We start from the raw sequence: 16636 nt of genomic DNA on the forward strand, positions 1-16636 counted from the left end.
AACAACTATAGCAAACAAACAAGACAAGGAGAGGGACAGATATAAAAACACAATGCATCAGATCATACCCAAAAATGGTCCCCGAAATAAGACATCTTGTGAGATAACAACTGGGGCAAAGAAGCAGCCTTTGCGGTCAGGGTAGGTCAGTCAGCAGTCACCGAGCTGGAATGACATCAGAATGAATAAGTGACTCAGAGGAACTGTATGGGAATTCATACATAACAGAAAGGGAGGGAATACAGGAAGAGGAGAAGTATTAAGCAGAGATAACTGGGGGGGGGGGGGGGCGGCAGTGTGGGTATTAGGAGGACAGGTGGAAAAAAACAAATATATACAAGTTAAATGAAAATACATACAACCCAGGAGAGACTTACATGCAGATTTACAGTAATAAAGAGTGTCATAACAGACTGGGAGAAAAATGTGCCATAGAAAACACAAAGAAAAAAGATACATCAGACAACAGCAAAAAATATTGCTTCCATTTTAGAACCTGCTCTAGAGAAATGACAGCTCACTGCAGCCACTCACATTCTGGTAACACTGCCTTTTTCTTTGTCCCAGTTAACACAAGTGTCCAAAATAGCAACCACATGCTACTTGGGTGAAGGTTCTCTCCTGTCTGAACTTCTATTCACATTTATCATACATACATTTCTCTAGCACACTCTGTACACTTGACAGAATTCTCACAAGGCATCTTTGTGGTGTTTTCATAGTTTCTTATGTTTAAGAGTAGGGATGGTCCGAACCCTCCGAGGTTCGGGTTCGTAGGAACCCGAACGCTCGGCATAAGATCCCCGCTGTCTGCCCGCTCCGTGGAGCAGGTGGATACAGCGGGAGGACTGCCTGGAAAACTGGGATACAGCCTATGGCTATGGCTGTATCCCAGTTTTCCAGGCGGTCCTCCCGCTGCACGGAGCGGGCAGACAGCGGGAATCATTACCGAGAGTTCGGGTTCGTACGAACCCCAACCGAACTCTGTTTGGACCATCCCTATTTAAGAGTAACAAAATGCCAATGTTTGTTTGATTGAACTAGGATTTATGAAAGTATATAATTTTGGAGCCTCTGATGCCAAGATACATACATCTACTTTTCAGGTGGGTCAGTAACATTTATTGCAAAATGGAGTGTGGATGCTAGGTTTAGGGGTGTGATTAGTAGGTCACTGTAGCATTCACACCCCATTTTGCAAGCTACTAGTGTAAAGAATGAATGAATGAAAACTGAGCTGGGATTGGTTGCTATTATGTTATTATAAGACAGCTCGATAAATCTCTCCACAAAATCGGCAGCTAATAAGCTGTGGACACACCCTCAAAATGGACCCACAATCTGATGCTTCACTCAAGTGCATCATTTTAGGTGGACGGGTCCACTGCATTTTTAGTACTAATTTAACTAAAATACAGGGGACCTGTAAACATAAAATGTGTGTGGGAACATAGCCTTAAAGCAGATCAGTCACTAGAATATACTGCCATCTTATCCGTGGTTGATGGCCACTGTGGAGCCAATTGGCATAAATATACATCAACCACTGATAAGATGGCAGTATATTCTAGTGACACATCTGCCTTAAAGTTTCACTGTCATCATAACTTTCAAAATCTAAATCAACAGTACATGTGAAATAAAGCAAGTTTGCCATTTACATTCTTTTTTGTTGTTGTTGTTGTTGTTATCATCATGCTGTAAAACAAACTATACTTACCAGAAATCCAGGTCCAGTCTCCTGAAGGAAAATTTTTTGACTTGTGCTGGTTAAAAATAAAAAAAAAACCTGACTTAGGGTGCGTTCACACCTACAGGATCCGCAGCAGATCTGCAGCAGATTTGATGGTGCAGATTTGATGCTGTGTTCAGTTATTTAAATAAAAGGGAGAAAAGAGAAGAGAGCGGGGGCGCCTCCTGGTGCAATAAAAGATGGTAAGAGTGTCTAACACAGAGGGGAATGTGTAGCACTCACCTAGAGGAGTTGTGCTAGATTATAGGCACAACTCTATATCAGGCATAGTAGGATGAACACCGCAGCTCCTGCCGGGGTACGTCCAAGGGAGTCGTACGATAAGCAGTATAGTTTACCTTACATTTGGCGGCCGAAACGCGTTGTTGCATTTTAATAAAATTCCTTTCTATGAGATAACCACTTCAATCTGTGGTCTACTGGACACCAGCGCCCTATACAAGCCGGGATTTCACATGGTCCCAAAGCCTGCTGTGGCCGGCATACTATACCAGTTATTTAAATGACATCTGCTGCGGATCCGCAGCAGAAAATACGCTGCGGATCCGGTAAGTGTGAACGTACCCTAAAGACAGGAATTCCGGTCACTACAGAGAGTCATGGCTCAATGTTTCTGTCAATCACATGACTGCCTTATCTCTGAGTGTTCAGATGGCCTGGGATACACAGATCCTCCTGTTTTCTGACCCTTTGAGAAAACAAAAAAAAAAAAAAGTCAGAAAACAGGAAGTGCCGTGTTTTCCATGATAACTTAAAAAAACCCATAATGAATGTAACTTGCTTTATATCACATATACTTTTGGTTTAGATTTTGTTATAACGACAGTGACACTTTAAGGCTATGCTCCCCCGCACACACTGTGTAAAATAAGGCAAAAATATGGCCATATTTTCAATACAATAATGCCAATGGGAAAATGGCCAGAAGTGCACACACAGAATAATGGCTGTAAATGATGACTGTCAAAGTAATGAACATGCATTTTTTTTTTTTTTCAAATCAAAGTTTATTAAAGTTTTTACAGTGTCCACATTAAACAAAGGCATAACATGTAAGCATAGAAAGAAGCACCACATAGTGACAAGTAGCATGACTAGCAGTCACCTAATCTATAAAAGTAGCATAAGGTGAGCACATGGATACTGTGTATATAGGGGGGGGGGGGGGGGCAGTATGGGTGGGTCTTATATAACTCGTTCAACGACTTGCCCATATGAACGTGGTGGTGGGGGGGGAAGCGGTGGGACAGGTAAGAAGAGGGGTAGGTGGGGGTAACTACTAAACCAATAAAACAATAACCACTTGCAGACCAATAATGTCCGAACAAGTTCCCAGAGAATTCCGTTCCCAGAGGTGAGCAGCAGTAGGTTGTCCATGTCCATTCGTATATACTCATGTGCATAGGCCGGGGGGGGGGGGGGTAGAACGACCTAGGTGGCATGAGGGAGGCAGCAGCGGAGAGCCCAAACAGTATCAATAAGCCATCCAGAGAAAGTGTATTTATAGCTCATACCAGTTTCCTGTAATGAAGCCAAGGATACCAAACCTTTAGGTATGCCTCGTGTGTACCCCTGTCCCAGCTCAGCAGTTCCTCTGGCCTAGCAAGGTGGTCGCATTTGGCTATCCACTCAGAGATCAGCGGGGCTTCTTGTGATTGCCAGTGTAGGGGTATTAGCATTTTAGCAGCGGTTAGCAATTGGGTGGGCAGGTGGTTCTGTTTGTGGCAGAAGGTAACCAGAGTAGTATCAATTGGGGGGTTAATTGCACGATATGACTGGACACAATGGAGATTCGTGTTTGCACCTCATCCCAGAAATTCTTAATGAGGGAGCATTACTACCAGATATGCTTATAGGTGCTTGCATCCCGCCTACAATGCTAGCAAAGGTCTAAGTTGGTTAGACCGGCCTTAAACAAAAAGGAGGGTGTTTAATACTAATCGAGTATACAATTTGTACAAGCTCTCTTGCACTTTGACACAGCAAGAGAAGCCGTGAGAGTTTGCGGCAAGAGTAGCTAAATCTTGGGGGGCAAAAGAGAGAGTTAGTTCTCTTTCCTAACCCAGAGTATATGCTGGTTTGTAGGTGGGCGAGGGCTCCAGTAGGGCGCCATAGATTTTTTTTTTTTAGAGAAGTTTTTTCGGTAAAGGGTCAAATGCAATAAGTTTGTCCAACCAGTGTGGGGTTCTGACAGGCAGGTAGAGATCTGCAAACCGCCGTCCCAGGGCTGAGAGATCCCCCAAAGCAAAGCTAGAAGTTTTTGGAGTGTTATTTAGAGCTAAATCATATAGTTCAGGTCTCTAAACTGGTCAGGGGTCAACTACTGTATACAAGTATCCTGGAAATAGTGTGTGTGTGTGTGGGGGGGGGGGGGGGCGCTATCGGTTTATTCAGGGTATATGCCAGGACCAGAGTGGCAACCTTGGGGAAAGGGTGGCCGAGGATGAGAGGGTTTTTAATATTGTTTATGCTGTCATGCTTACGTGCTGTCACAAGGTGACACCATCTATTCAATATCATGGCCTTATAATAAGTATGTAAATTGGGTAGGCCAAAACCACCCGCTCCACGCTTAATTAAATGGCGATGAGCTAGCCTGGGAGCTTTCTGAGCCCGCAAAAAGATGGAAAATATGCGTTGAGCTGCTTTAATGAAGGAAACTACGACAGGTATTGGGAGGGACTGGAAGAGGCAAAAAAATTTAGGGAAAATATAGGTTTTAATATAGTTTTTACTCCCCATCCAGGACAGAAATGGTAGGGCAAGTTTTGCAAGCGCAAGTTTTATTTTGTTGAGAAGAGGGGTATAATTAGCGGCGAATAATTTGGCAGGGTCTGGCAAAATATTGGTACCTAAGTATTTCAAAGAGGAGGTGGTCCAGGTGAAGGAAAAGTCAGTTTTAAGATTATTTATTACTACAGTAGGGGCGGTTATATTCATAGCCTCAGATTTTCTAAAATTGATTTTAAAGTCAGAGACCATTCCAAATAAGGTAAATATCTCAACAATTTTGTACATAGATCTGTCCGGTTCTGCGATAAACAATAACAAATAATCAGCGAAATTTTAAGGCTTGAGATATCTGGGCTCTGTCTTATTTTCTGTATTAATGCTTCTAATGTTGGAACAAAAGAGGGAAGGGGATAAGGGGCAGCCTTGGTGTGTGCCATTACTAATGTGAAATGTAGGGGAAAGCTTACCATTGACCATCCGGGCATTGGGGGGGGGGAGCGTAGAGGGAGAAAATAGTGGAGATAAAGGAGGGGAAAATTTAAATTTGGAGAGGACCGCTGCCATAAACGCCCAATTCACTCTGGCATCAGTACTGAGAAGGACTAGTGACTTGTTGTGGGCTTTAGCGTATGAAATGGCATTGATAACCCTAGCAGTATTATGCTTACCCTCTCGGCCTGGGACAAACCAGACTTGTTCTGGCCTTATCAGGGTGGGCAGTAACTGATTAATCCTGTGGGCCAGGACCTTCGCCCACCATTTCACATCTGCATTAAGCAGAGAGATGGGGTTATAACTACCACACAAGTTTGCTGCTTGATCGGCGCCATATCTAGCAGGTCCCATGTCACATCTAGGTCTTCCAGGGTGCGTACGATGATGTGCCTGCCTCCTTTCACAATAGCTAGGCCAAAAGGATAACGCCAACGGAAGAGTATTTTGTGGGTTCTAAGCATGTCCAGCAAGGGTTTAAGCAGTCTGCGCTTTGCCAATGTACTAGGCGCTATGTCTTGGTACATCTGGTAATCGTGGCCTTCATAAATCAGGTTGTCTCTGCCTCTGGCAGCTTGCCACGTCAGGATAGTGCAATAACCCACAGATGATATCCCATGGTTGCTGTGTTGGCAGGTTTGGCCCTCAAAGCTCTATGTACCCTCTCGATTTTAATGGCAGACGCCCTCTCCTCTCCCAGAATATCTGTGAAAATGTCCATGGAGACCTTATAAAGCATTTCAGGGGCGTAGCTCTCAGGTATAGCCCATATGCAGACGTTTTCATGCCGACTGCGATTCCCCTGATCTTCCACTGCTAGCAGGGCATTATTGATATAGGAGCTGTGCTCCTGCAGGTTTTTAGCTACTGCGTCACTGTGGCATAAGACATCCGTCTGTACAGCTTCTAGCCGTTCCACCCTATTGCCGATGTGGTGAATGTCCGCTAGATCTCTCATAATAAGGGCCACAAGTTGTTTGAGGAAACGTCGAGATATGGGTTGGGGGTCTGTGTCCTCACCTCCATCTACAGTGCCCTCCACACTGCCGTTGTCAGAGTCTGCCATGGCGCGTCTCCCTGACGGCGCCATCTCGGCCGAGTGGCTGACTTGCCTGTACCGGATCTTTTTCCGAAGTATTGTGCCATGTTGGGCAATTTGCTGCAACTTCTCACTATCTCAGAACTATGCAGGTAAGGGTCTTTGCTAACCTTGATCGTAGCAAGCGTTTGTAGGTGCTGTAGTAGCTAGTGGAGAGGTGGTTGGCGGAGGAGCTCTGCACCACGGGTCCTACTCCATGCTCAGCTCGGCTAGATTCTTCCCTCCCCCCCCAGAGCAGGCTGAACATGCATTTTTTTCATCTGTTTCATCTGTTCACACATGTTTTATTTTCACTATTTTACCTATATATAAAACAACTACAAATATCAGAAGATGCATATTCTTTTAGAAAACATGTATAAAACTAATACTAGTTTTGAAGGAAAACATAATAATATATATATATATATATATATATATATATATATATATATATATATATATATATATATACACACACATACATACATACATACATACATATATATACACGCACACTCACCGGCCACTTTATTAGTTACACCTGTCCAACTGCACGTTACCACTTAATTTCTAATCAGCCAATCACATGGCGGCAACTCTGTGCATTTAGGCATGTAGACATGGTCAAGACAATCTCCTGCAGTTCAAACCAAGCATCAGTATGGGGAAGAAAGGTGATTTGAGTGCCTTTGAACGTGGCATGGTTGTTGGTGCCAGAAGGGTTGGTCTGAATATTTCAAGAAACTGCTGATCTACTGGGATTTTCACGCACAACCATCTCTAGGGTTTACAGAGAATGGTCCGAAAAAGAAAAAAACACCCAGTGAGCGGCAGTTCTGTGGGCGGAAATGCCTTGTTGATGCCAGAGGTTAGAGGAGAATGGGCAGAGTGGTTCGAGCTGATAGAAAGGCAACAGTGACTCAAATAGCCAACCGTTACAACCAAGGTAGGCAGAAGAGCATCTGTAAACGCACAGTATGTCAAACTTTGAGGCAGATGGGCTACAGCAGCAGAAGACCACACCGGGTGCCACTCCTTTCAGCTAAGAACAGGAAACTGAGGCTAAAGCTCATCAAAATTGGACAGTAGAAGATTGGAAAAACGTTGCCTGGTCTGATGAGTCTCGATTTCTGCTGCGACATTGGGATGGTAGGGTCAGAATTTGGAGTCAACAACATGAAAGAATGGATCCATCCTGTATTGTTGCTGACCATGTCCATCCCTTTATGACCACAATGTACCCAACATCTGATGGCTACTTTCAGCAGGATAATGCGCCATGTCATAAAGCTAGAATCATCTCAGACTGTTTTCTTGAACATGACAATGAGTTCACTGTACTCAAATGGCCTCCACAGACACACACACACACACACACACACACACATACCCGTATTTTCCGGCGTATAAGACTGGGCATAGAAAACGACCCCCAACTTTTCCGGTTAAAATATAGAATTTGGGATATACTCACTGTATAAGATTACCCCTCTTCCAACACACACCAAATAAAAACAACAGACAGCAGTGAGATCTGAGAGGTAGAGGAGGAGGTACAGTAATACCGGTAGGGTACCACTCTACTGTATCTCTCTTTTCCATACCCTGGATGCCTGCAGCTTGCTCTGCCCTTCATACGGTTACCGCATACGGCAGAGCAGCGGTTTTCGAGCTCCTCCGTATGCGGCGACCGCAGATTCTCCAGTCCAGTTTCTAAAGACGACACCTGGCGTACAAGACGACCCCTGACTTTTAAGAAAATTTTCTTGGGTTAAAAAGTATTCTTATACACAGGAAAATATTGTATGTATATTTTATTTTACCTACCCTTAATCTGCAATGATGCAAAAAATAGACAAACTGAGGTCCTGAACACACACAATGTGAGACAGAGGCATGGAATATTTGTCTCCTAAGTTGGGAGAGCAGTGGGAGCAGGAGACAATGTGAATTGGCACAGAGGCCCTTTTTCTTCACTTCCTGAATTTCTAACAGCTACCAGTGTGGCAGAACCGCACAGATATGGTAATACATTATATAGACATCTATATAACTTTTAATGTACTTTTAATAGAAAACAAGTGTTCCTTATGTGGAGTTCCCCTTTAATACTATATTGAAACAAAGAGGGGACCTACTTACTATATGAAACTAAAAAAGAAATGTCCGCTCACCTAAACATGCTGTAATGGTTAGCTCAGTTGGCAAGTGGTATCCCGAAGCACGTGGAGAGGCATTATTGCGGGCTGCAACCCGTAAGGCATCCAAAAAAGGTTAGTGTCCACAGCTTCTAAAGTATAAATATTTCTTTATTCACTGTTCACTTTTTGTTTTGTTTTTTATGTTTTGATGCGCAAATAAAGAAATATTGATACTTTAGAAGCTGTGGACACTAACCTTTTTTGGATACCTACTTACTATACGTGCTGGAGCAAGGAACCCAAAATGTTTTTCTCATAGATTCTGCATAGAACATTAATGGCCTGCACTGGATGGAAAATCTGTGTGCATAAACACACACAAAAATATATACTTATTTAATATACACAGATAGGGGATGGTGGGGGCTTTATATAGTTCACCTCAGGCAGCAGAGTTGCTATGGAATGGGTAGAGATTAGTAACAGATGGGATCCAACTCCATGGGAGAGTAGATAGGGCTTTGGGACATAAGGGTGCCTTTACACAGACCGATTTATCTGACAGATTGTTGAAGCCAAAGCCAGGAATGGATCTGAGAAGATGAGAAATGTTAATCTTTCCTTTATGACCTGATCTCTGTGTTTTCATGTGTGACATGTATAACTGGGGTTACACAGGCGCACTTCATCACATCCAGCAGCAGCAGCCAGTCACACATCACTTTCACAGGAAGTCTATTCTCCTTAACTGAAGTGCTCCTTCCCTCTTAACTCAGATTACACACCATAGACGCAGCAGACTATTTCAAGATTAACCACTTGTGTTTTTAGACGAGAATTTTGCAAGCCAAAACTAGAAGGGGAACCAAAACCGAGAAAAAGGACATGTAAAATTTCTTTCATGTTTTGAACTCATTAGTGGTTTTGGCTTGCAATACTAATGCAAAATGTATGTGTAACGGATGTAAAAAGAACTGGCCTGAGACAGTGGCCTTATACCAGAGTGAATCATGAATGCTATTTATGAATGCCGCCAAACTATGAATTCCATTTATTTACAGTAGAGATTCATACCCCATAAGGTGTTTTATTGTTGCATTTTTTTAGTACAAGGCACTAGAGATGAGCGAACCTCGAGCATGCTTGAGTCCATCCGAACCCGAACTTTCGGCATTTGATTAGCGGTGGCTGCTGAAGTTGAATAAAGCCCTAAGGCTATGTGGAAATCATGGATATAGTCATTGGCAGTATCCATGTTTTCTAGACAACCTTAGAGCTTTATCCAAGTTCAGCACCCCCAGCTAATCAAATGCCTGAAGTTCGGGGTCGGATGGACTCAAACCCGAACCCTGTTGGCTCATCTCTAGCACTTGCACTTTTTCACCTAGAAACCCACATGAGCCCTTATTTTTTGCGCCACTAATTGTACTTTGCAATGACAGGCTGAATTTTTTCATAAAGTACACTGCGAAACCAGAAAAAAAATTCAATGTGAGGTGAAATTAAAAAAATACACTCCAAATAAAAGAAATGCGGTTTTGTTTTTTTCAACGCCGTAAAACTGACTTGTTATACATGTTCCACAAGTTGTTACAATTACAATGATATGTAACATGTATAACTTTTATTTTATGTGATGGCTTGAAAAAAATTCAAACCATTGTTAACAAATATATGTTCCTTAATATTGCTCTATTCCCATACTTATAACGCTTTTATCCTTTGGTCTATGGAGCTGTGTCATTTTCTGCGCCATGATGTGTTCTTTCTATCGGTATCTTGATTGCGCATATGCAACTTTTTGATCGCTTTTTATTACAAATTTTCTGGATTTGATGCGACCAAAAATGCGCAATTCTGCACGTTGGGATTTTTTTGCGCTTACGCCATTTACCGTGCGAGATCAGGAATGTGATTAACTAATAGTTCGGGCGATTACGCACACGGCGATAGCAAACATGTTTATTTATTTATAACATGGGAAAAGGGGGGAGATTCACACTTTCATTAATGACACTTTTTTTTTCTTTTAAAAACTTATACTAGAAGCCCCCCTGGGGGACTTCTAATATAAGCACACTGATCTCTCAGATCAATGATATAGGCACTCGATTGCTTCTGGCTGCTGCAGCCGGAAGCAACAGAGTGCCAAGCCGGGATCAGCGCCATTACGGCGCAGACCCAGGCCCGAGCCGGATATGTGGATCGCTTCTCCGAGACAACGTCCCAGAGGAGCGAGCCACCCCACTAGACACCAGAAACAGCTGCATCCGATTACATAATTAGAGGGTACAGCGATGGTACCGTGTTCGCTAATAGCCGCGGCCCCAGGCTACATGCAGCACCCAGGACCGCAGTGGTTCAGAGGGCGGCCGCTGCGCGACCCTGCTCTGAACACCCGTAGGCGGCCCTGGACGTACAGGTACGTCCAGGGTCGCCTAGGGGTTAAAAAAGAATTTTAAAAATTTATACACAAATTGCACATCTGTATAATCTGCAATCAGTTCATAAGAAAATAATTTTTCCCCTTTAATTATAGCTTGTTAAGTGTATATTATACACAATACATATTCAGTTACTTGACAATATTGATCATTTTATTAACCTCTTCACGTCAGTAATACATATATATACGACCCTACTGCAAACACTCACATTATATATAGGTTTCTAGCCGGGGCTAGAAATAATCACCGGCCATGCAGCTGCTTGTCATTAAACCCTTAACCCCTTAAGGACAGAGCCAATTTCAATTTTTGCGTTTTCGTTTTTTCCTCCTTGTGCTTATAAGGCCATAGCACTTACATTTTTCCACCTAGAAACCCACATGAGCCCTTATTTTTTGCGTCACTAATTGTACTTTGCAATGACAGACTGAATTTTTTCATAAAGTACAGTGGAAAACCAGAATAAGTGTGGTGAAATTGAACAAAAAAACAAAACGCATTTTTGTTTATTTGGGGGGTATTTGTTTTTAAGCCATTCGCCCTGGGGTAAAACTTGTTATATATGTTCCTCAAGTCGTTACAATTAAAAGGATATATAACATGTATAACTTTTCTTTTATCTGATGGCTTGTAAAAAATTCAAACCATTGTTAACAAATATATGTTCCTTAAAATCGCTCTATTCGCAGGCTTATTGGGCTTTTATCCTTTGGTCTATGGGGCTGTGGGAGGTGTAATTTTTTGTGCCATGATGTTTACTTTCTATCGGTACCTTGATTGCGCATATGCGACTTTTTGATCGCTTTTTATTACAATTTTTCTGGATTTGATGCGACCAAAAATGCGCAATTTTGCATTTTGGGATTTTTTTTCACTTACGTCGTTTACCGTGCGAGATCAGGAATGTGATAAATTAATAGTTTGGGTGATTACGCACGCGGTGATAGCAAACATGTTTATTTATTTATTTTTATTTATACAATGGGAAAAGGGGGTTGATTCAGACTTTTATTAGGGGAGGGGGCTTTTTATTGACAACACTTTTTTTTATTAATTTTACACTTATACTAGAAGCCCCCCTGGGGGAATTCTAGTATATACACTCTGATCTCTCATTGAGATCTTTGCTGTATACTTATACAGCAAAGATCAAAGAGATCGGCACTCGTTTGCTTTCGGCTGCTGCAGCCGAAAACAAACGAGTGCTGAGCCGGGATCAGCGCCATCTTGGCGGAGACCCCGGCCGGCTTCACTCACGGAGATCGCTCCTCCGGGACAACGTTCCGGGGGAGCGATCTCCGCCACTAGACACCAGGGAACGGCTGCATCCGGTAATCGGATGCAGCTGTCAACTTTGACAGCTGCATCCGATTACCTTATTAGCGGGCACACCGATCGGACCGTGCATGCTAATAGCCGCGGTCCCGGGCTACATGCGGCACCAGGGATCGCGGCAGTTCAAAGCGGGGTCGCTCTATTTACAGTACAGATTGCACATAGTACTGATCTATGCTATGCTATGGCATACAGTGCTCCCCAAGTGCTCCTTAGAGTGCAGCTGGAAAATTTTGTGTTACGAAAAGCTGCACAGTAACAAGGCCTAAATGTGCTGGTAGTGCGCATGTGCTCCATTAACAGTCAACGGGACCAACTGTGCTTGGCTATGGATGTTACAGCAGTGAACTGTGGCCTAGCAGGTGCACTAATGCTCCATTTACAAAGGGCACATGAAGTTGTGTCTGGGCCATAATGGTGGATACTAATAGTACTACAACTATTTTTTTTAAGGGGGGGGGCTACATTAATCCATCTAGTTATAGCAATAGTATTACACAGGTTTCACTTTTGGCATGGATTTTAAATGTTTGTGAGACCCAGAAATCACTGTAGTTTAGCCTGTGATGTCCTGGAGAGGAGGGGAAAAAAATAAAAAAGAATACATAATAACTGCATAGTTAACCACCTGTAAAGCTGACTACGCCCTCATTCAAGTGTCAGTATATTTTTGCAAAGCATATTTTGAGTCGGCAATCTGCAAAAAAGCGTCCATATGCAAAAAAATATGGATCCTATTTGCTTTCACTGGTAGGTCCGTGCTGCAGTTACAGTCCGCATTAGGACATCCTTTTTGGGGGGAATGAATCCTTTTTTGGGGGTGAATAGGCACATGGATTTTTTTTCTATTTTGGGGAGGTTTCATGTTTACGCTGTTTGCCCTAGGGTAAAACTGACTTGTTATGAATGTTCTTCAAGTTGTTACAAATTACAACGATATGTACCTTGTGTAACTTTTATTTTATTTGATGGCTTTTAAAAAGTTAAAACCTTTTTTAAAAAAATATATGTCCCTTAAAATCGCTCTATTACCATGCTTATAGCATTTATCCTTTGGTCTATGGAGCTAGATATACTGCATAGATCGATGAGATCAGTGTTCTATTGCTTTCGGTTGCCAGCTGCAGCAGCCGAGAGCAACAGAATGCCGAGCCAGGATCAGGGCCATTACGGCGCACACCCCAGCCCAGTAAAGATGCAGGGATCGCTCCTTAGCAATCCCCCCACTAGACACCAGGGATGGGGAACATAAGCATTTTAAAATGCAGCTGTCAACTTTGACAGCTGCATTTAAAAGGCTAATTGCGGGCACGGCGATCAGTCCGTGCCCGCTAATTGCCACGGTCCCAGGATCATGGCGGTTCAAAGAGAGGTCGCTGCACAGCCCCCCTCTGAACGCCTTTAACGACGCTAGGGCATACATTTACACCCTTGGTCGTTAAGGGGTTAAAAGGCCCCTTCCAGGGCACACCCCTAGAATTGAAAGGTAGAGGTGCATCAAATTTTAACAAACCCATAACCACACAAAAACATGGTTTTTGTAGCGCTGAATAACCCCTTTAACGTTGTGTTGTCATGAAGGTTCGTGGAAAGTGAATTACCAGTAAGAATAATTGTGCATTTACACAGCATCCTCCTTTATGACAGCACCATGACTGGAGAACTACCAAATTAGGAGTCTCAGGGAGTGATGACTGCTTACAGGACCCTTCTTCCAAACGCACAGTCTTGATTTGCCAATACATACAGCTGGTAGTTTTTAAGGAAAGCATGAATACGTGACCATGTGGCAGCCTTTATAGGGAAAATATGAATGTTAATTTATTGTTTAAAAAAATATGGAAAAAAAAAACAAAAAAAAAAAAAACACACACACACACGGGTCTGTGTGATGTAACATGAAAAGAATGTTACAAAACGGACACTTATGACCACACAAATGCAAAAAAATGGGATACCAAGACACCCCCACATGAATATATCTAGTATTATGATGTTGTCATTAAACAATGTTCCCCCGTATACATGGAATAAAAGTCAATAAGTATATAAACAGTTAAAGTGCAAGTGCTCAAACCATGTAACAGGGCTCAAATGCTAAATTCAATCAATAGACAACCCGACGCACGTTTCACTACAATAGCTTCTTCCAGGAAGAAGCTATTGTAGCAAAACGTGCGTCGGGTTGTGGACTTGCACTTTAAGGTTGCCTTCACATGTAACGGATTCGCAGCAGATCCAGTGCCATTCATCCCTATGAGAGCATATACTTGCAGAGAGATTGACATCCTGCTGTATGTGAGTTAACCCCCAGCAGCCCGCCACAGAGAGCATACATTACCTGCTCAGCGACACGGCTGCATGCGAGGCTCCCAACTCTGGTCCAGCTCAGCCAATCAGTGCTGCCGTGCCGTGATGTCAACATTGTACGATGGCGACATCACTATACATATTCATTTGGGGGTGTCTTGGTATTTAATTTTTTTGCATTTGTGTGGTCATAAGTGTCCCCAGTGTTCGTGCCTGTGTTTTTTATATTTTTTTTTATACAATAAATAAAGAGCATTCATATTTTCCCTATAAAAGCTTCCCTTTTGTTTGTATATATTTAAAGGGGTTATCCAGTGCTACAAAAACCATGGCAACTTTCTTTCAGAGACAACACGACTTATCTCCAGTTCAGCTGCGGTTTGCAATTAACCCCTAGCCACACCATGCAGTTATAATACGTCATGGTAGAAGGTTAGCTTCACCACGATGACGTATTATAACTGTGCAGCTTCAGATGCTTGCTGTTTACACAAACAGTGACCAGGAGCCGCAACTAAACTGTCAGCTGATAGCTGACAGTCTAGTGTAACTGCCACTGGACCCCAAAAAAAGTTCCAGCATCGGCAATTGCCGGCATTGGTGGATCAGTAACGGTAATTGGTGTGGTAAAAAATACATAGGATTACATTGGAATCCCTGCAAAGAAAATGCAAATTTTAACTTTTCACTCTTACTTTGTAGCTATTCCTGTGAAATGCCCAAAGGGTTAAATAACTGTGACTGTAGATTTGAATACTTGAAAGGGTGAAGATTTCAAAATGGGGTAAATTATAGGGGTTTCTAGTATACAGGCCTCCAAAATATACTCCAAAACTGAACTGGTGCCTAAAGAATTTCTCAGTTTGAAATTTTCATGAAAAATTTGAAAATTGCTATTAAATATTAACGGCCTCTATCATCCTAAACAAGTAAAAGCATGTTCACCAAATGCTGTTATTATAAAGTAGACCTGTTCTAGATATGAATTAATAAATAATTTATGTAGTATTACTATTGGCAGAGACTTTCAAATGTAGAGAAATGCTATTTTTTCAATTTTTCACAACATTTTGGAGTTTTTTCACAAAAGAAATTCTAAAGTTATAAACCCAAATTTACCACTAACATAAAGTAGAATATGTCACAAAAAAAACCAAATCTTGGAATTACAAGGATTGGTTAAAGCATTCCAAAGTTATTGATGCTTAAAGTGACACGTCATATTTGAAAAATTTGGCGGTGTCATAAACGCCAAAACTGGCTTTGTCCCCTATGGGTTAGGGTTATCCAGTGCTACAAAAACATGGCCATTTTTCCCCCTCTGGATAACCTCTTTATGGTGTGTTCACACCTACAGGATCTGCAGCTGATTTTCTGCAGCAGATTTCATTTAAATAACTGAACACAGCATCAAATCTGCTGCAGATCTGCTGCAGATCCTGTAGGTGTCAACGCACCCTTAAACTCCATTCACTTTAATGGAACTGAGCAGCAAAACACCGTCCAAGCTGGAGACAAGAGTGGGGCTGTCTCTGGAAAAAAAGTGGCCATGTTTTTGTAGCGCTGGATAACCCCCCTTTAACCCCTTCGTGCTGCAGCTAGTTTGGGCCTTAATGACCAGGCTAATTTTTCAAAATCTGACCTGTCTAACTTTATGCTCTTATAGCTCAGTGATGCTTTAACGTATGCTAGCGATTCTGAGATTGTTTTTTCGTCACATATGGCACTTTATGTTAGTGGCAAAATTTGGTCACTACTTTGTGTGTTTTTTGTGAAAAACATCAAAATATCATGAAAAATTAAAAAAATTTGCATTTCATGAACTTTGAAATTCTCTGCTTCTAAAAAAAGAACGTTGTAGCACATAAATTAGTTACTAAGTCACATTACCAATATGTCTTCTTTATTCTGGCATAATTTGGTAAACATATTTTACTTTTTTAGGGTGTTATGGGGCTTAGAAATTTATCAGCAAATTATCACATTTTCGTGAAAGTTTCCAAAACTGATTCTTTTAGGGACCAGTTCTTTTTTTAAATGGATTTAGAAGTCTGGTATCCTGAAAACCCCCATAAGTGACCCCATTTTGGAAACTACACACCTTAAAGAATTAATCTAGGGGTATAATGAGCATTTTAACCCTACAGGGGCTGGAGGAAAGTATTCACAATTAGGCAGTAAAAAATGGAAAATTAAAATTTTCCAATAATATATACGTTTAGATTAAAGTTTCTCATTTTCAAAAGGAACATGAGAGAAAAAGCACCCCAAAATTTGTAACGCAGGTTCTCTTGAGTACTACGGTACCCCATATGTGGGTGTAAACCACTGTATGGGCACACAG

General features: G+C 42.0%; 1 protein-coding gene across 5 annotated transcripts in view; it reads right to left on the minus strand.

The window, feature by feature from the left end:
• Window positions 1-16636, minus strand: part of LOC138785888 (F-BAR domain only protein 1-like) — a 94798-nt gene that overhangs the window by 63736 nt on the left and 14426 nt on the right. For 2 of the 5 annotated variants that reach the window (XM_069962327.1, XM_069962326.1), the window contains one exon: window positions 69-165. The exons of the other annotated variants lie outside the window; for them this stretch is intronic. In XM_069962327.1, coding sequence (XP_069818428.1) covers window positions 69-95 — 27 coding nt within the window. In that variant the 5' untranslated portion in view covers window positions 96-165. The remainder of the gene's footprint in view (window positions 1-68; window positions 166-16636) is intronic. 5 annotated transcript variants of the gene reach the window in all.

Source organism: Dendropsophus ebraccatus, chromosome 3 (assembly GCF_027789765.1).
Source record: "Dendropsophus ebraccatus isolate aDenEbr1 chromosome 3, aDenEbr1.pat, whole genome shotgun sequence".
Lineage (NCBI taxonomy): Eukaryota > Metazoa > Chordata > Amphibia > Anura > Hylidae > Dendropsophus > Dendropsophus ebraccatus.